This window comes from Acipenser ruthenus, chromosome 59 (genome assembly GCF_902713425.1).
Source record: "Acipenser ruthenus chromosome 59, fAciRut3.2 maternal haplotype, whole genome shotgun sequence".
Lineage (NCBI taxonomy): Eukaryota > Metazoa > Chordata > Actinopteri > Acipenseriformes > Acipenseridae > Acipenser > Acipenser ruthenus.
In genome coordinates, this window is record NC_081247.1 from 1,501,992 (window position 1) to 1,523,384 (window position 21,393).

Consider the following 21,393-nt stretch of genomic DNA (forward strand, 5'->3'; position numbering starts at 1 on the left):
TTCGGACTGGCATTAACCTCATTCTCATGTATTTCTTAACACAGAAATTTTTGGTGTTACGAGATTGTTTCTAATAATTAGATTTGTTTTTCAACTACAGCGCAGTGGCGCAGCGGGCTAAGGCCTGGGCTCTTCAAAGACCTCATGTTGCAAGTTCAAACAATGGTAATTTTTTGTATGTGTGTGCGATATGTGCTGTTTTAAAACATAAATAAATTGTTTTATATAAATGGTATGGATATCAAACTGCTTGCATTCCCTGGTTTATTTTGATCACATGATTGGTACATGTCCAGTTATTTAGCTTTTCTGTTTGAAAAGTCGCTACACACTATTAAACAGTAAGAAACAGAAGAGGAAGAAGAAGGAGAGTAACACTTTTCACTGAGTTTGATGACTTATATCTCATTGTGTATAAGACGTATTTATATATTTTTTCACATTTTTTGCAAGAAAGTTTCAAACTGTTGGTACTGGTACAGATGGTAATTCTAAGTGATGAAAACAGCAAATCTCTTGGAGCTGTATAGAGAGTCTCGGCAATTTCTGAAAAGTTTTTCTAACTTTTTTCCTCTTGTTTATAAACTTTCTTATCTTCTTATGTTCTTAATACAACACACCCCTTCCAACGGTTAGGAAACATATAATTTAATTACCATTAATATCTATAATAATGACTGTTTGCTACCTCAAACCCCCAATACTTTGAAAGTTCAAATACATGTTGAAGGTGTATCATTAATAATACAGAACACCACTAGTAGAATAAAGCAGTTTATTGACTAAAGGATAGCTTATGAATACATACATTGTTCAGTAATGCACTCAAAGTTAAACTGTGCAATCAAGCAATCTATTAAATAAATGAATTAAATCAAACAATCAATGAATAATCCATTTGTTTTGAGGTCTTAGAAAATACCCCAGTCAATGGTTATTTTCTGTAAACTACAGCCGCAGTTTGAACAGATATTCACAGTAGTTCTAAGACATGGCAGTCAGGCTGATCTTCAGTACGACAGTGCAATACTATTGCAGTTCCACTCCAGTGTGCTGCACACGGCTGCAGAGCTCAATCCCCTCTGCTGACTGCTCCTGATCCTGATCCGAGGTTTTCCTGAGACAGATGTCAGAGACACACAAGGAGGGCTCAGAGTTTAACTGCAGCAATAACAGAAGCTTTAAAGGATGATGACACTTCTAGGCTTCAGAGTAATCAAGTCCCATTGAAATCACAGAGTGCATTTCAGGGTAAGGAGCAGCTGTGTATCAACTGTAAAGACACTCTGTGGAGGCAGCAGCTTTGTGACATTACTGATGAAAGGGTTATTTTTTTAAATACCCTGGATTGAACTTGAATCAAAGAATAATGATTATGAATCTTTATCATCTGGAAAACCAAAAAAGCCAAATTAACCCAATACAGCATTTCAGGACACAGGTCAAAGTGAAGGTGAGTTTGCAAGAGGGATTCTTAAAGAGCGAATCAGAAAGTTTCCATCTCCATTTTCAGTGCTGTAAAGGATGATGACAGGTAGAGATAGCGAGTGCTGCCCCCTGTCTGTACACATACTGGTCAATACTGTCTTACCGTGATGTACCACCAGCAATACACAGGGAACCTGGAAAACAAATATGCAGATTGTTTTCAGTTTGTTTCTTATAATTGTGTTATATGTGTTTATATAAACTTGCTAAATGTTTATTTTGGACACTGTAAATTAGCTGTGTATATTTAATGAGGAAATCATTCTTTTTTAATGAACTATCCCTAAGACTGGGGTGTGCTGTTCACACTGTAGAAATCACAGGAAGAAGCCTGCATGTGTGCTGTGACAGGCCAGGTGAAATGTGTGCACTGACTGGGAGTCTCACCTTGGATCCTGCAGTATTGAAGGAGCAGCAGAGTGAACACAATGAAATGAATCAGAGTGAAGCTCACTCTGTAGCCAATAGCAACAGCGCTGTGCCAGGACGCTGGGGGAAGGAAGGTACAGTATGAGTGTGTGCTAGTGACTTCCATACACCTTGACTGAGCTGATAGGGATTCAAGAACATTACCCTGCTCACACTCGCTCTATAGGAACAGCCTTCAGCCACTCTGTCACTCCAATGGCTGTCTGTTGTGACTGCATTTTATTTGAACCATAATTTTAATCACTCAATTAACACTAATTTGGGTAAATCAGTATGTTTTCATTTTATTGTTTGTCAAAAAGTGGAAAATTATTTTAAATGTAATTAAACCTAATGTAAAACTAAAACATTAGTGGGTAACATACACTACTGAATATAGTACAGAACCAGTGTCTGTACAGTGTATTTGTTTCCAATCCAATGTGTTGATATTGCTGGCAATTCTGTGATCTGTTTAGTAAGGGTTATATACTGGGAATATAATGATACCTATTATAATCTATGAGATCGCTTTCAATCATAAAGTCAGTTATGAAAAGTTTCCTGTCTTACTTTGCACTTCAATGTGTAACTCCTGGCTGCTCTTCTTCACTCCCTGTGACTCCACAGCACACGTGTAGCTCCCAGTGTGGCTCTTCTCAGTGCTGGCTATGCTGTACAGTGCAGAGTCAGTGCTGTTAGTCACAGGCTCCCCGTCTCTCACAATGGTGTAGTGGAGTTCAGGGCGGGGGGTTTTGTTCACTGCTGCCTCACAGGTCAGGTTAAGAGCCTCTCCCTCCTTCACTGTGGCTCCTGGAGAGGCTGTCAGAGTCACCCAAGAGAACAGCTCTGACAAGACAACAAGAACACAATGAGAGTGTCTGTGGAGAGTCAAACCAGGTGAAACCTCTTCCAGCTATAGACAGTGCAGCCTTAAGGACTGACATTGTGGTTATAGATACACAAATGAATAGTTTGACTGTCACAACAATTAGATACATGCCTTTAACAGCCAAACAGAGAGATTATGTACTGAACGTTCATTGTGTACTAAGAGTAATCCCACATATGAGCCGGCAGCTGATAACCTCCTGAGGCACGTTGCTTATTTAAGATGTGTTTGAGACCTCTGGATCACGGGTGGGATCATTCTCAGACACAATAAAGATTCAGTGCATAATCTTGCTTATACCATGAATGAGACATTTCCTGCACACTTTATATTTGTTATTTATGAGACTGATTTGATTTGGATAAAGCAACAGGCCGACAATGGAGAGAAACATTCGTTTAGTGAATGGGTGGTATTAGTTTAGTGAATGGGTGGTATTAGTTTAGCGAATGGGTGGTATTAGTTTAGCGAATGGGTGGTATTAGATTAGTCAATGGGTGGTATAGTTTAGTGAATGGGTGGAATTAGTTTAGTGAATGGGTGGTATTAGTTTAGTGAATGGGTGGTATTAGATTAGTGAATGGGTGGTATAGTTTAGTGAATGGGTGGAATTAGTTTAGTGAATGGGTGGAATTAGTTTAGTGAATGGGTGGTATTAGATTAGTGAATGGGTGGTATTCTAACCCACAGTATTCTAACTTGTATCAAAAACACAAGCTAAGTTAGAAGAAACAATTGGGGCAACCTTGGCCAGCACCAAGCAAATAGGCACAACTGTCAAAGCGGTGGGGGCCAAGGTTGCCCCAATTGTTTCTACTAACTTGGCTTGTGTTTTTCATGTGTTTGATCTGCTTTTCTTGTGCCTGAAAAACACAAGCCAAGTTCGTGGAAACAATTGGGGCAACCTTAACCCCCACCGCTTTGACAGTTGTGCCTATTTGCTTTGTGCTGGGCAAGGTTGCCCCAGTGGTTTCTTGAAACTTGGCTTGTGTTTTTGATATCTCCACTTTAAATGGCTGGGCACTTTTGATAACTTGCCGTTTTTTCACATTTCCAATGTGTTTTTGTTTCAGATTCCATAATTAAAAAAAAAAAAATACAGATGCCTTTGTGCTGTTACTAACTTCTGTTTCTACTATTTTATTCATAAGCTATTGTCATCATTTAGAGAGGTTGAAAGTGTCTCCTTATTCAGCCCAGCAGTCTGTTTAAATGTTTAGGATACAGCAGATGAAAGCAGTTCTGGCGACTGTATTATTTTATGTTTTTCTTTATGAGATACGGAGATTTATGCAATGTCTAACGATGGAATTTCTCAATCATGGTAAACAAATGTTTTTAGCAACAGCACACAAAAATAAAGTAGCTTCCAATGTAAATGTATTTGTTTTTCTGTCTTTCCCTTTTTGTGATGTTCACTGCTTCATGCTTTACAAGGTGAGACTGGCAGAGTTGTGCTGTCACAGCACCATGTACCCAGCACCCAGAAGGAGCGGACTGCTAGGTCTGTACAGGCACAGACAATGCCAGGTGGATTTTAATACTGATAAAAATGATTTAAATGCAGTATTTGAGGAGCAGCATGACTCAACTCAGAATGATTGTAAACATCATAAAAGGTCAGACAAACATGAAAAAATATAGAACATGTAATTGGAAGTTTCTCATTAACGGTTTAGAGAAAAAGGTTTGATCTTAATTACTGATATTTACCCTGTGCCTCTATATTGCTATATTTGGTATGGCCTGCTGTGGATTCTTACAGCTTCAAGACAGCTTGTCAGAACACAAGACCTTGCTATCATATCAGAAAGCTCTGCTCTTATTTAAGCACTTTAAATTATTAAGACATTTATTAATACAGCTGGACTGGACTTCAATATTAATTTATTATTATTAATTTCTTAGCAGACACCCTTATCCAGAGCAACTTACAATTGTTACAAGATATCACATTATTTTTACATACAATTATCCATTTATACAGTTGTGTTTTTACTGGAGCAATCTAGGTAAACAACCTTGCACAAGGGTACAGCAGCAGTGTCCCCCGTTTGGGATTGAATCCACGACCCTCCGGTCAAGAGTCCAGAGCCTAACCACTAGTCCACACTGCTGCCCGACATTACAGACAGAGACATTACAGACAAGAGAAGGGGTAATGTTAGAATGAACCTACCTCCCACTGACACCCACACCTCTGCATATCCCTCAGAGTAATGGAAGGAGCTCCACCACCACGCTCTGCACTTGAAGGACCCCTCGTCACTCTTTGAAACACGATTCACACTCAGCTCTGTGCCAGCCTGGGACTGTAACTCTTTATTATCTTTATAAAAGACAACCTTGGTAGCTGTATAACGCTGGACATGACACCTCAGAGTCAGAGCGTCTACCTCAATCACAGGCTGGGGGGGAGTCTGCAGGATCACCCATTGATCTGAAAAGACAGAAGGAGTTCAGATCAGCAGGGCTGAGAGACGGGTCAGGATTGAGGAGTCTGCAGGATCACCCATTCATCGGAAAAGACAGAAGGAGTTCAGATCAGCAGGGCTGAGAGACGGGTCAGGATTGAGGAGTCTGCAGGATCACCCATTCATCTGAAAAGACAGAAGGAGTTCAGATCAGCAGGGCTGAGAGACGGGTCAGGATTGAGGAGTCTGCAGGATCACCCATTGATCTGAAAAGACAGAAAGAGTTCAGATCAGCAGGGCTGAGAGACGGGTCAGGATTGAGGAGTCTGCAGGATCACCCATTGATCTGAAAAGACAGAAAGAGTTCAGATCAGCAGGGCTGAGAGACGGGTCAGGATTGAGGAGTCTGCAGGATCACCCATTCATCTGAAAAGACAGAAGGAGTTCAGATCAGCAGGGCTGAGAGACGGGTCAGGATTGAGGAGTCTGCAGGATCACCCATTCATCTGAAAAGACAGAAGGAGTTCAGATCAGCAGGGCTGAGAGACGGGTCAGGATTGAGGAGTCTGCAGGATCACCCATTCATCTGAAAAGACAGAAGGAGTTCAGATCAGCAGGGCTGAGAGATGAGTCAGGATTGAGGAGTCTGCAGGATCACCCATTCATCTGAAAAGACAGAAGGAGTTCAGATCAGCAGGGCTGAGAGACGGGTCAGGCTTGAGGAGTCTGCAGGATCACCCATTCATCTGAAAAGACAGAAGGAGTTCAGATCAGCAGGGCTGAGAGACGGGTCAGGCTTGAGGAGTCTGCAGGATCACCCATTCATCTGAAAAGACAGAAGGAGTTCAGATCAGCAGGGCTGAGAGACGGGTCAGGATTGACCACTGACTGGAGGGAACTGACAGTTTTACACAAACACACCTGCATCACCACCACTACACTCTCACCATCTCTCCCTCCTCATCCACTTTCTCTCTTTCACTCTCATTGAATAGATCTCATTGTCTTTCTCACTCTCTCTCACCCCACACTTTCTCTCTTATGCCCCTTTCTACATTTTACTGCATTTAATCCTGTACTTTACAGAGTACTGTACTGTAATCTGCCACAAGTGTTATTCAATCTGTAGTATTTTGCATTTAATCGTACCCTGATGTAACTATCACTGACACTGTTATCTGCTCCGATATTGAATCGTATTTTGTCATATACTTGTACTTACCTGAACTGAAGTCTTTGTATTTTATCTTGCTCTTAATGGTATTAATACTTGTACTGTGATTCTTGAAATGTATTTTTGGTTTACGACTGTAAGTCACCCTGGGTAAGGGTGTCTGCTAAGAAATAAATAATAATAATCTCTCTTGATTTCTCTCTGCCCTCCTCTGTATAGATCAGAGTCTTCTTTCTTTCTCTCTCTCTCTATATATAGATCTGACCGTTGTGACGACTTGCACCACTTTTGGTTCGTTGCCCCTTTACAGATTGACCCAGACACAGAAAATTGGGGGTTCAGCGCTTCCGCGCACTTTTAATAATACACACAATAAACAAAATACAAAACAAAACAAACACCTAGCTCCTTCGGAGCGCTAACTAAGACTCAGGAACACCCTGTCTATAAGTAGGACGGCTAAGCCGTTTCCCCACCAAACAAAAACCCAACAAATTAAAACCACACAGGTTTGACACAGAACTTAACTTTTGTATGACTGCTCGGAAGCAGAGCACCTCATCTGCCTCCTTCTACTCAGCAGCAATGAGCAAACTAGCTGCCTCTCTTAAATACCCTGCACCTGGTCCTAATTTAACAATAACTACCAGGTGCAGGGGATAATTAACAATAAAACAATTAAACAAATGTGCATTCTCACATGTTTCTTCATGCAGGGAGGATTAACCCCCTCCCTGCTGTGTTACACTGTCTATTACTTTATTTTTCTCTCACTCCCCGTGGTAAGGATAGCATCACAGCAAAGGCTGCAGCTGGCAAGAGAGACTCAGAGGCTAGATAGCTGCAGCAAAGTGCTCATGTGCATGTTTAATTACAAATAACACAGTTACAAACACTAAACAAAACACATTAACAAAACAAAAAGGCACAAGGGCCAAAACAAAAGTTCTACAAAACATACAAACAGCACAGCACAGCACAGCACAGCACAGCACAGCACAGCACCTTTACCTCTATCACCAACATTAATTCTAACACTAACACCTGTGATTACCCTTTTTATACACCTGTGACTGGAGCCTAACTAATCATCATTTATTCAATTGACAGCTCCAGCCACATTCCCACGTGTGTTCTGGCAGGGAATTTAACCCCTTCCCTGCCAATGCAATACCCCTCGACCCCCCTCCCCCCCCCCCACACCCCCACACACACATTACTCTGGCAGGGCTTTCACCCTGCAACATTCCCTCATTCCCCATCTGTATGGATTTTATAATCTATCTCTATCTCTCCCTCTCTGTTTAGACCCCTGTATTTATCTCCCGCTCACTCTCCCTCTGTACAGATCTCACTTTCTCTCTCTCTCTCACCCCCTTTGTATACAGTATTGCTCTCTCTCCATTCCCCCTCTCTTTTTATCTCAGCTATACACCTTGTATTACATCATGTATATAGTGTTTTTTGGTGTAATAGCTGAGTCGTGTGTCTTTTTCTTTACATCTCGCTGGTATTGCCCTTTTGATGTTTTATCTCACTTTCAGACCAAATCAATGTCTTGGTATTAGCTCTTTTACAAACCAGATTATTTCTGCCAATTACTCTTCTTTATCAAGTTCATGACTGTTGTCTCTTAAATAAAGGTTCATTGTAAATCTATTTCTCATTTCTGCATTCACGGTAACTGCTGGTTACAATCCATTCACACACCTTGAGAAGATCAGAGTGTCTCTCCCTTCTTATTATTCTCTCTCTTCCTCCTTTCATTCTTTTTCTCTTTATTCCTCTTGCACCAATGACAAATGTGACAGAACTCACTTTCTCTCTCTTTGTGGCTCTCGCTGACTCCCTCTTCCTTTCTACCTCTCCCTATCCCACTCCCACATATCTAGATATATCTCACTATTTTTCACTCTTTACCCCTATATGTCATCTTATTTTCTTGCTCTTTCTCTCCCTAAAAGGGACCTAATTGTTTTATAAATCCCAGTTTAAGATAAATTGTTTGATTTTGTTTAAGATAAAGATTGTTTAAGATAAATCCCAGGACCCCCTGAAGACACAAGGTCAGCCGTATAGATATAGAATCCTCTGGTATTTACAATTGAAAGTTAATACAAGCAATGAATTTGCTATAAGGTAGCCCTCTAAATGGGTCTCTGATTCTCCGGCAGGTCAGGGGACAGACAGATAAGCATGGCAGTGGTTGCTATGCTGCTGGGGTGAAGAAACCTGGAGCTCAGGCCTACTGCACATCTTCATGTCGTGTAAAGGTCTTTTCAAATCAAGCCTAAAAAAAGGAGAAAAGGAGAAGCCATACTAATGGGGGATTTCAACTTCCCCTGTATAAAATGGGAAAACCCGATGGGGGGCACGACGGACGAAATTGAAATGGTGGAAATGACAAATGACTGCTTCCTAATGCAATTTGTCAAGGCACCGACTAGAGGGGAGGCATGCCTTGATTTAGTCTTTTCAAATAATGAAGACAGAATAACTAAAACAGAGGTCAGAGAGCCATTGGCAAACTCAGACCACAACATCGTCTCATTTGAAATATTTTTTAAAACCCCAAAAGTAATGACTAAAGCTAAGGTTTACAATTTTAGAAAAGCAAACTACGAAGGTATGAAACAGAGACTAATAGAAGTAGATTGGAGTAAAATAGAGAAAACATCCACAGAAAAAGGGTGGCTGTTTTTTAAAAATGTAGTACTAGAGACGCAAAACAATTACATCCCAAAAGTAGACAAATCTAAATCTAAAACAAAATGGCCAAAATGGTTTAATAGATCAATTAAAAAAAATATTCAGCGAAAAAAGGCACTTTACAGAGCGTTTAAAAGGGACCAAAAACAAAGCACACAGAAAGAGTACTTGGAACTGCAAACACAAGTCAAAAAGGAAGTTAGAAAGGCCAAGAGAGAGATAGAAATCAATATTGCTAAGGGGGCTAAAACCAATTCCAAAATGTTTTTCCAATATTATAACAGCAAAAGAACATTCAAAGAGGAGGTTAAATGTCTAAGAGACACAAATGGCAAAATCATAGATGAAGAAAAAAAAATAGCAAATATATTAAATGATTACTTTTCACAGGTTTTTACAAAGGAGGACACAGACAACATGCCCCACATGTCGACCTGTTCCTATCCAATTTTAAATAACTTTAGCATAACAGAGGCAGAAGTGTTAAAGGGACTAGGAGCTCTTAAAATAAACAAATCCCCTGGGCCAGATGAGATCCTCCCAATAGTACTCAAAGAAATGAAAGAAGTTATTTACAAACCACTAACCAAGATCATGCAACAGTCTCTTGACACAGGGGTTGTACCAACAGACTGGAAAATAGCAAACGTAATACCAATCCACAAAAAGGGAGACAAAACCGAACCAGGTAACTACAGACCAATAAGCCTGACTTCTATTATATGTAAACTTATGGAAACTATAATAAGATCCAAAATGGAAAATTACCTATATGGTAACAATATCCTGGGAGACAGCCAGCATGGTTTTAGGAAAGGGAGATCATGTCTAACTAACCTACTTGACTTTTTTGAGGATGCAACATTGAAAATGGATAACTGCAAAGCATACGACATGGTTTATTTAGATTTCCAGAAAGCTTTTGACAAAGTCCCGCATAAAAGATTAATTCTCAAACTGAACGCAGTAGGGATTCAAGGAAATGCATGCACATGGATTAGGGAGTGGTTAACAGGTAGAAAACAGAAAGTACTGATTAGAGGAGAAACCTCGAAATGGAGTGAGGTAACCAGTGGTGTACCACAGGGATCAGTATTAGGTCCTCTGCTATTCCTAATCTACATTAATGATTTAGACTCTGATATAGTAAGCAAACTCGTTAAATTTGCAGACGACACAAAAATAGGAGGAGTGGCAGACACTGTTGAAGCAGCAAAGGTCATTCAAAATGATCTAGACAGCATTCAAAATTGGGCAGACACATGGCAAATGAAATTTAATAGAGAAAAGTGTAAAGCATTGCATGCGGGCAATAAAAATGTGCATTATAAATATCATATGGGAGATAGTGAAATTGAAGAAGGGAACTATGAAAAAGACCTAGGAGTTTATGTTGACTCAGAAATGTCTTCATCTAGACAATGTGGGGAAGCTATAAAAAAGGCTAACAAGATGCTCGGATATATTGTGAGAAGTGTTGAATTTAAATCAAGGGAAGTAATGTTAAAACTCTACAATGCATTAGTAAGACCTCACCTAGAATATTGTGTTCAATTCTGGTCACCTCGTTACAAAAAGGATATTGCTGCTCTAGAAAGAGTGCAAAGAAGAGCAACCAGAATTATCCCGGGTTTAAAAGGCATGTCGTATGCAGACAGGCTAAAAGAATTGAATCTATTCAGTCTTGAACAAAGAAGACTACGCGGTGATCTGATTCAAACATTCAAAATCCTAAAAGGTATAGACAACGTCAACCCGGGGGACTTCTTTGACTTGAAAAAAGAAAAAAGGACCAGGGGTCATAAATGGAGATTAGATAAAGGGGCATTCAGAACAGAAAATAGGAGGCACTTTTTTACACAGAGAATTGTGAGGGTCTGGAACCAACTCCCCAGTAATGTTGTTGAAGCTGACACCCTGGGATCCTTCAAGAAGCTGCTTGATGAGATTCTGGGATCAATAAGCTACTAACAACCAAACGAGCAAGATGGGCTGAATGGCCTCCTCTCATTTGTAAACTTTCTTATGTTCTTATGTTCTTATGTTCTAAACACCTCGACATTCAGTTGTGTCCATAATAAAACGCATTCTTATTTTTGATTTTTTTACCCTATATGAAAAGTATTACCGTATTAAAAGTTTTTTCTTCTTTAATAAAGACACGCCATTTACATTATGAATACTTAATTCTGAGTACAACACAGTCCCAAACGAGAGAGAGGTTTGACAGTTGAAAGGTTGCAGTAACATGCTTAGAATGCTGTGTTCAGTTCTGGTCACAACATAATCAAAACTGTGGCCCAGGAGATAATTCAACAGGGAGGACCCAGACAAGGATCGAGCTGCAAATATGGATTGAAGGAACTGAATTTATTTAGCTTAGAACAAAGAAGAATCAGGGGGGACTTGATTGAGGTCTATAAGATCTTAAAATGCGTTGGCATAGTTAACCTGAACCAATATTTTAACCGCAGTACAGAAACCAGGACCAGAGGAAAATGAAGTGGAGATAGACATGCTATACTCAGAGAGTGGTGAGGGGGTGGAATGGGTACAAGTCAATACAAGATTACAGCAGATCTAGATACACACAGCAGTACACAAAGCAGGTACAGTGCATTCATTTTTTTCTGATAATTTAAAACAGTTTTTCAGTATGGAATGAAGCACAAAGATGACAAGTATTTATATTATCAGAATGTGCAATTTAACTTTTTATTGATAATACACCAAGAGCAAACCTAAAAGGAAGCCATTATGTGTTAAATGCATAAGCAGAGAATTACAAAAAAACATGTTACCTACCTATCTAACCTACCAGAGTGCATTATTCTACAGTGTGGTTAAATATTACTTTAATGAAAATGACTTACTGGACACACTTAAGGTGACAGCATTACTGCGCTCCTGTCCAGACTCACACCAGTACACTCTACTGTGGGAATTCTGAGCGTAACTGATTGTGCAGCTGTCCCCATCTCTCCTGCTGTATTGATCACTGCACCATGCCTCTTCATGTCCATCTCTGTACTGTTTAAACCTCCAGCCAGCAGAGCCCCCCTCCACCTCACACCTCAGGGTGACTGTATCTCCTGTGAATATCTGTGCCCAGGCAGACTGCAGGGTCAGGACAGCCTTGGGATGAACATCTGAAAAAGAGAAGTGGACAGGATTAGGAGACACGATCCCCTGTCATAGATAAGGGAAAGAGTTTTATATGGCAAGCCAAATTATCATTTAGAGATATCTCAAATATTTTTATAGATATCTCTAAATATTTGAAGATATCTCTAAATCATTTCCAGATATCTCAAAATAGTTGAAGATATCTTCAAATATTTAAAGACATCTCTAAATCATTTTAAGATATCTAAAATACATTTAGAGATATCTTAAAATGATTTAATAGATTTATTTAAATTGAGCTTTAAATGAGATATCTAAAATGCATTTTTAGATATATTTAAATCATTATAATATATCTCTAAATGTTTTTTAGATATCTTTAAATACTTTTCAGATATCTCTAAATCATTTAGCGATATCTTTAAATAACGTCCTGATCATTTAAAGATATCTCTAAATCATTTAAATATATCTTTAAATTATTTGAAGATATCTTCAAATAACTTCCTGTTCATTTAGAGATATCTCTAAATAACTTCCTGTTCATTTAGAGATATCTCTAAATCATTTAAATATATCTTTAAATTATTTGAATATATCTTCAAATAACTTCCTATTCATTTAGAGATATCTGTAAATCATTTGAAGATATCTTCAAATGAACAGGAAGCCATTTCGAGATATCTCGAAATGACATCCTGTGAAAATGCTCTTTGTTTTCAATGGACTTCTTGTCCATTTAAAGAGATCTTCAAATGAACAGGAAGTTATTTAGAGATATCTCTAAATGAACAGGAAGCTATTTGAAGATATCTTCAAATGATTTACAGATATCTTTAAATGAACAGGACTTTCTTTGAAGATATCTTCAAATGATTTAGAGATATCTTTAAAGAATATGTGGATTTGGCTAGCATGGTGCACCAAACTGTCATTTAGAGGTATCTTAAAATGAGGGTTTTAAAGATATCTGTAAATCATTTGAAGATATCTTCAAATAACTTCCTGTTTATTTAAAGATATCTGTAAATCATTTGAAGATATCTTCAAATAACTTCCTGTTTATTTAGAGATATCTCTAAAACATTTTAAGATATCTTCAAATAACTTCCTGTTCATTTAGAGATATCTGTAAATCATTTGAAGATATCTTCAAATGAACAGGAAGCCATTTCGAGATATCTCGAAATGACTTCCTGTGAAAATGCTCTATGGACTTCCTGTCTATTTAAAGATATCTTCAAATGAACAGGAAGTTATTTAGCGATATCTCTAAATGAACAGGAAGTTACTTGAATATATCTTCAAATGATTTACAGATATCTTTAAATGAACAGGAAGTTATTTAGAGATATCTTTAAAACCCTCATTTTAAGATATCTCTAAATGACAGTTTGGCATGCCAAGCTAGCACAATCCATATGGTTTCCATAGTATTTAAAGATATCTGTAAATCAATTTGAGATATCTTTATTTCATTTTTAGATATCTCAGATTGATTTATAGATATCTTTAAATTAATTTTAGATATATTAAAAACTGCAGAATTAAAGATATCTGGAATTCAATTTGAAATATCTGGAAATGTTTTACAGATATCTCTAAATATTTCAAGATATCTTAAAATGCAATTTGAGATATCTCTAAATGATAATTTAGCTTGCCATACTTTTAAAATTCTGAAGGAGGAGATAGCTTCTAGTCTCCTCTCCAGTAGTATTTTTGGAGTGATTGCAATCTCCTTTCAGAGGCTCGCTAACTTCACCAAATCTATACACCAAATGAAAAGTGTAGCCTGCGCTTTCAGCTTCTGAGAGGTCCTGTTTTAGTGGAGGAATTCACTGTTGTGTGACTCCATAAAAAAAAAAACAGAAAGAAGTTACAAAACAGAATACTTGAGGATCCACTCTCAACACAAGTAAAGACATAATTCTGAGCACAAACATTATACGTACAGACGTGCTCAAATTTGTTGGTACCCCTCCACAAAAAACGAAGAATGCACAATTTTCTCTGAAATAACTTGAAACTGACAAAAGTAATTGGCATCCACCAATGTTTATTCCATATTTAATAGAAATCAGACTTCGCTTTTGATTTTTTATTCAACATAATATTGTAAATAATAAAACAAATGAAAATGGCATGGACAAAAATGATGGGACCGCTAACCTAATATTTTGTTGCACAACCTTTAGAGGCAATCACTGCAATCAAACGTTTTCTGTACCTCTCAATGAGACTTCTGCACCTGTTAACAGGTAGTTTGGCCCACTCTTCCTGAGCAAACTGCTCCAGCTGTCTCAGGTTTGATGGGTGCCTCCTCCAGACTGCAAGTTTCAGCTCTTTCCATAGATGTTCGATAGGATTCAGATCAGGACTCATAGAAGGCCACTTCAGAATAGTCCAATGTTTTGTTCTTATCCATTCTTGGGTGCTTTTAGCTGTGTGTTTTGGGTCATTATCCTGTTGGAGGACCCATGACCTGCGACTGAGACAGAGCTTTCTGACACTGGGCAGTACGTTTCGCTCCAGAATGCCTTGATAGTCTTGAGATTTCATTGTGCCCTGCACAGATTCAAGGCACCCTGTGCCAGGCGCAGCAAAGCAGCCCCAAAACATAACCGAGCCTCCTCCATGTTTCACTGTAGGTATGGTGTTCTTTTCTTTGAAAGCTTCATTTTTTCGTCTGTGAACATAGAGCTGATGTGACTTGCCAAAAAGCTCCAGTTTTGACTCATCTGTCCAAAGGACATTTTCCCAGAAGGATTGTGGCTTGTCAATATGCATTTTAGAAAATTCCAGTCTGGCTTTTTTATGTTTTTCTGTCAAAAGTGGAGTCCTCCTGGGTCTTCTTCCATGGAGCCCACTTTCGCTCAAAAAGCGACGGATGGTGCGATCAGAAACTGACGTACCTTCACCTTGGAGTTCAGCTTGTATCTCTTTGGCAGTTATCCTTGGTTCTTTTTCAACCATTCGCACTATCCTTCTGTTCAATCTGGGGTCGATTTTCCTCTTGCGGCCGCGCCCAGGGAGGTTGGCTACAGTTCCATGGGCCTTAAACTTCTTAATAATATTTGCAACTGTTGTCACAGGAACATCAAGCTGCTTGGAGATGGTCTTGTAGCCTTTACCTTTACCACGCTTGTCTATTATTTTCTTTCTGATCTCCTCAGTCAACTCTCTCCTTTGCTTTCTCTGGTCCATGTTCAGTGTGGTGCACACAATGATACCAAACAGCACAGTGACTACTTTTCTCCATTTCAATAGGCTGAATGACTGATTACAAGATTGGAGACATGTGTGATACTAATTAAAGAAACTAATTAGTTTGAAATATCACTATAATCCAATTATTTATTATCTTTTCTAAGGGGTACCAACAAATGTGTCCAGGCCATTTTAGAATATCTTTGTAGAATAAGCAATAATTCATCTCTTTTCACAGCTTCTTTGCTTTATTCTATGACATAACAAAGGCATGCAAGTATACATGATAAAATAGCTTTTAATTTCATCACTTTTCAGGAGGAATGAAGCATTATTTCAATGAGCTGTAAGGGTACCAACAAATTTGAGCACGTCTGTATCTGTGCTCAAATGATTATGTTAAAATGTATTTTTCTGATTAGTGAGTTGAGTATCTCAGCTGAACTACTCCATTACTAAGGTCTGGAGAGGTTACAGATCAAGCAAGACTTCCTGAAGGGACCAATTCTCCTTATAAAATGGAATGTTCGGATGCTGCATGCTGATTGGCTGTTGAGGAATTTGAACCGTGCAGATATACAGTACAAAGCACGATGGAACTTATTTTTGCCTAAGCATAGTTCGATTAATAAATTATCAATACATGACATATTAAACTTGCAATAAATATACACACTGGTGTGAGAGGTCTTTTAAAGTTTTTTAAAGTTAGTGACATTCCTTTCATAACATTTGATTTTTTCAGAGGCATGACAGTAGACAAGTGGCTAGAATTACAAGAAGAAAAACCTCTATTGAATAAAAAGCAAAAGACACGAAGATCTAACAAGTCAACAACTTAATGAAATCAAAGAAAACAAAAATAAGGCAAACACACAAAAAAACTGCTTGTCCAGCTGGTGTTTTTATTGATTGGATTAAACAAAGATAAATGTTAATCGACTTAAAAACTGTTTCTCTTGAACATTTAAATGATCTGGTATGATTTCCATTACACGAGAGTAGATGTTAAAACATCATGCTGATTTGAACTCGGCTCTCGCCAAGATAAGCACCAGCTAATACGTAGCTTTACAGTAAACTAATGTGATCTATATGTGTCTCCATCCATTTATGTTTCCTTCCATATGATGATGTAGATATCCTTTTGTCTGGTGTTAATGGCTGAAGTGTAATGCTGGCTCCAGGGATCAGCTTATTTTGCCTCCCTGGCGCATCAGCACACACAACGGCTGCGATGCTGGCTCCGGGGATCAACCACAGTGCGGTCTCCCCAGCGCATCAGCATGACAACCGTCTGGATTGAGCTAAGTAGGGTACATCTCTGGGGTCTTCAAGTGGGCACCTTCCATCCTCAGTGTTTCGTTGACTAGCCCACGACACCTCAAGAGGGCTCGACGGGTTATTCTGGCGTCCCAGCATCACCCCCCTCCGTCCCCCACTCAACTCAGCCCAGCTTACTTACCTGTACATCAGCGTTTCTTTCTTTCTATTGTGATTGAGATCCCCAGCCAAAATCTTTCCGTCTCAACCACAGCCAGTTGCTGCTCCTCTCTGCTGCTTCCGATAAGTTCTTCACTGTGCGATGCAACTCTTGGCCACTGAATCCGACGCCTCTGAGAAACCGGGTGGTAGAGTGTGCTTCAATGTGTAATTCGGCTGGTTAAGAGTGCTCAGTTTCTAGCTGTGTTGACCTCCGTGCAGGTTTCAATCACTGTGTAAACAGCACTGACATAAACCGCAATGTTAGCCCTAAATCAAGCATTTAAAATGCCAATAATTAATTTTTATCGATAATTAAAAGATATAGAAAAGGAGGCAAAGACACCGCAGTTCACTCTAAAACCCATGGGAGTAAATCACCTCATTTCAATGATGACTCGCTCATCGCTGGAAAATATAATGGAAACGCTGAAGCCTCCAGTTTACATCAAATAGAACCTTGTTTGAGGCAGTATATTTTCTCCAAAGTGGAAGGATATATAATAATTGTTTGATTTTTTGAAAAAATTAAAAAACATGTTTGGTTTAAAAAAAAAAAAAAGTATATTATATATAAAAGAACATAAGAACATAAGAAAGTTTATAAACGAGAGGAGGCCATTCAGCCCATCTTGCTCGTTTGGTTGTTAGTAGCTTATTGATCCCAGAATCTCATCAAGCAGCTTCTTGAAGGATCCCAGGATGTCAGCTTCAACAACATTACTGGGGAGTTGGTTCCAGACCCTCACAATTCTCTGTGTAAAACAGTGCCTCCTATTTTCTGTTCTGAATGTCCCTTTATCTAAACTCCATTTGTGACCCCTGGTCCTTGTTTCTTTTTTCAGGTCAAAAAAGTCCCCTGGGTCGACATTGTTTACACCTTTTAGGATTTTGAATGTTTGAATCAGATCGCCGCGTAGTCTTCTTTGTTCAAGACTGACTAGATTCAATTCTTTTAGCCTGTCTGCAAGGTGAGGTCTTACTAATGCATTGAAACGTTTTAGCATTACTTCCCTTGATTTAATATTTATACTTTTTTTATACAATATATATATATATATATATATATATATATATATATATATATATATATATATATATATATATAATTCAAATTCAAATTCAAAGGTGCTTTATTGGCCTGACCATTATTCACAGTATTGCCAAAGCAATGTATACACAGTACATCATCTGGACATTAAATAGACAATAACACTGATGAGAATAATAATGATAATAATAATGGTAAACAAATATAAATAATAACCACGTTATTAATAATTTAACAATAACAACAATGAAATATAACAAGATTTGAACTAATGTAGAGTGCTCACTGTTTGTCCCTCAGGCTGTGACAGGCGGCTGTGTACTGGGCTGCCAGTTGGACACAGCTGGACTCCTCTCCAAGGAGGATTGGGAGTTTTTGAGAGTCTGGCAGGTCTGGGAATGTTTTGCAGAGATTTTTTATTTGTGGGAAGAAAGTTTCCCTTATTTCTGTGTATTTTGTACACTGCAGTAGAAAGTGCATCTCTGTCTCTACTTGTTGGAGTTGACAGTGATGACACAGCCGGTCCTCTTTGGGCAGCCAGGTCTGCCTGTGTCGGCCTGTTTCTATGGCCAGGCTGTGCTCACTGAGCCTGTATTTGGTTAGGATCTGCCTCTGCTTGTTGTCTTTCACCCTGCTCAGGTATTCAGCCAGGGTGTAGTGTCTTTTTAGGGCCCGATAGCACTCTAATTTGCTTTGTGTTTTTGTGTGTGTGTCCCAATAGGTGAGGTAGTTTTGTTTGTGTTGTGTTATAATTTGGTTAACTCGAATTGTCTGTGTTGGAGCAGTGCTGTCCTGAGGCTGGTTGGTGCTAGTGTGTGTTGGTGCAGTGAGCTTCAGGACCAGCTGGCTGAGGGGACTCTTCTTTTGGATCAGTTCTTGGTACTGCAGGGCTTTACTGTGGTAGGAGTTTGGGTTGCTTTGTTTTAGATGAAGCCAAAATTTAATTGCTCTTTTTTGTATTGAGATCAATAATGGATATTGACCTAGTTCTGCCCTGCACGCGTTGTTTGGTGTTTTTCTCTGTATTTGCAGGATGTTTTTGCAGAACTCTGTGTGCAGGGCTTCTATTGGGTGTTTATCCCATTTAGTGTAATCCTGCTCTGTGAGCGGACCCCACACTTCACTGCCATAGAGGGCAATGGGTTTGATAACACTTTCAAAAATTTTGAGCCAAATTCTAATGGGGAGTTTTATATAAAGCTTTTTCTTTATGGAATAGAAAGCCCTGCGGGCCTTCTCTCTTAGTGCATTCACTTCCGGGTTAAAGCTACCTGATGCGCTGATGTTTAGGCCCAGGTAGGTGTAGTGCATGCAGTGTTCTATTGTGGTGTGGTGTAGTGTGAAGATGTATCTACTTTCCTGATATCTGGGTTTTTTCTGAAATATCATGATTTTAGTTTTGTTCATGTTTACTGCCAGGGCCCAGGTCTGACAGTACTGCTCTAGCAGTGACAGGCTCTGCTGCAGCCCCTGCTCTGTGGGCGACAGCAGGATCAGGTCATCTGCGTAGAGCAGGAATTTAATTTCAGTATCAAGCAGAGTGAGGCCAGGGGCTGCAGATTGCTCCAACACTGTGGCCAATTCATTGATGTAGATGTTGAACAGTGTTGGACTCAAACTGCACCCCTGTCTCACTCCACACCCCTGTGAGAAGAATTGTGTTCTTTTATTGCCAATCTTTACACCACATTTATTTTCCGTATACATTGATTTAATTGTGTCATAGGTTTTACCTATATATAATATATATATATATATAATATATATATTGTGTCTGTTTTTATAAGCAGGATAACACACTCCAGGGCCTGTGCGTTGTGTTGCATTAACACAACTCCAGGCATATTTTAATGCAACACAATGCACGCCTTGTCATGTGCTTTTATTATCCATTACATCATCCATCACATATGACTAATATTCTGTTCTCCATCACATGTGGGCATTAGTTTGTTCTATAGCATATTAGCTATAGTCTATTCTACAGCTGTCCTGACTGGAGAGAATGGAATATTGCACATGTGACGCACAGTGGCTAACCTGCTTGAAAGAGATTTTTATTTAGGTGTAGAGGGATGATTACAGTACATTAAAGACCTTAAACAAATAGTTTTCCAATGTCTACGTTAGTTTCTAACCCTGTTCAGTTAGATCTGAATATATCTTTGGGTAAACCGAAGGATGCACATTAATACAACCTATTCAAAAAGCTTTGACTCTAACTTTAACATTCATGAAGTTTTCCGAACAACAGATTTTACTGCAATTAATTACATTTAAACAGAATGCTTCATATTTCAACTGCATTGCTCTGCATTAATCTGGGTTAATAGAATCATTAGAAAAACTGCCTGTTGAAATATGAAAAGAACTCATATGGTCAGTGTAACTGTCTATGAAGAGTCTGCATTAAGCTGAGTAAACTCACCAGTTATGTTTAATTTCACAGGATCGCTGAGCTGTGAGTAGAGTGGCTGATCTCCTTTTTGTCCTCGACAGCAGTACTGGCCCTGGTCAGATACAGCAGCTGCAGTGATTGTGTAGCTGTCACCAGTTATACTGCAGCCAGCAGTCTGGAGCACTGGAGTGTCCTCACTGTCTTTGTACCAGAGATATTTCCAGCCAGCAGAACCCCCCTCAACCCCACACCTCAGAGTGACTGTCTCCCCGGTGAATATCTCTGGGAATGGAGGCTCCAGGGTGAGTGTAGTCTGGGGCAGCTCTAGAGAAATATAAAGATGAGAGCATCAGTAGCAACACTTAAATCAAGTAGAAACTAGCTGAGAGATCAACACCAACTGTTTTTTTTATTATAAAATTTGACCCACCTAGAAACTTTCAATCCAACAGCTTTTCAATAGAGTTCCAGACTTTTGTTGTATGCAAGGTATAAACCACGACGGGTCATGTGGGTCCCATGATAGGTATCACGCCTGGGGTGGTGATAACTTTAACCACCCCAGAAGTGGTATATATCATCGGAATGTCCATCTTTGTTTTCTTCTATTTCATTTAGCTCTTCCTCATCTACTGTTATGTGTTTACTCTTGCTGGTGCACTTATTTTATTTATTTATTTATTTTTCAGATGGTCTGCTGTCTTCACTCAGAAGGTTGATGTTGTACCAGTTACGTGGAGTTTCATCCCTAAATATAGGTCAAATGCCACTCATTTTTGGCTGTTGTTTTGTAACTAATAACAAATAAAATGTCAGTTTGTCATGGAATTTAGAATGTAGCGGTGCGTAGTGATTTATTCAGTGTGAAGCGGCTCATTAGTATGCAAGCCGTGCTATACGCTATATATAAGCACGGTCATGTGATGCTGTTTAACCAATCAGAGGTTGTTATTTTTCCAAGCCGTGTTTATATATATATACACATATATATATTATACCATTATAATATAATCATTTTCAATAAAATTAAATACCATTAGT

General features: G+C 38.9%; 1 protein-coding gene across 1 annotated transcript; it reads right to left on the minus strand.

The window, feature by feature from the left end:
- Positions 1-1,633: 1,633 nt before the first annotated feature.
- Positions 1,634-21,098, minus strand: LOC131725023 (low affinity immunoglobulin gamma Fc region receptor II-like). The gene is made up of 5 exons (XM_059018353.1): positions 21,080-21,098; positions 20,602-20,676; positions 11,959-12,234; positions 2,470-2,745; positions 1,634-1,977 (listed from the first exon to the last, which is right to left on the minus strand). Exons 1-5 carry the CDS (start codon positions 21,096-21,098, stop codon positions 1,772-1,774), a joined length of 852 nt encoding a protein of 283 aa, XP_058874336.1. The 3' UTR covers positions 1,634-1,771.
- Between the last annotated feature and the right edge of the window lie 295 nt (positions 21,099-21,393).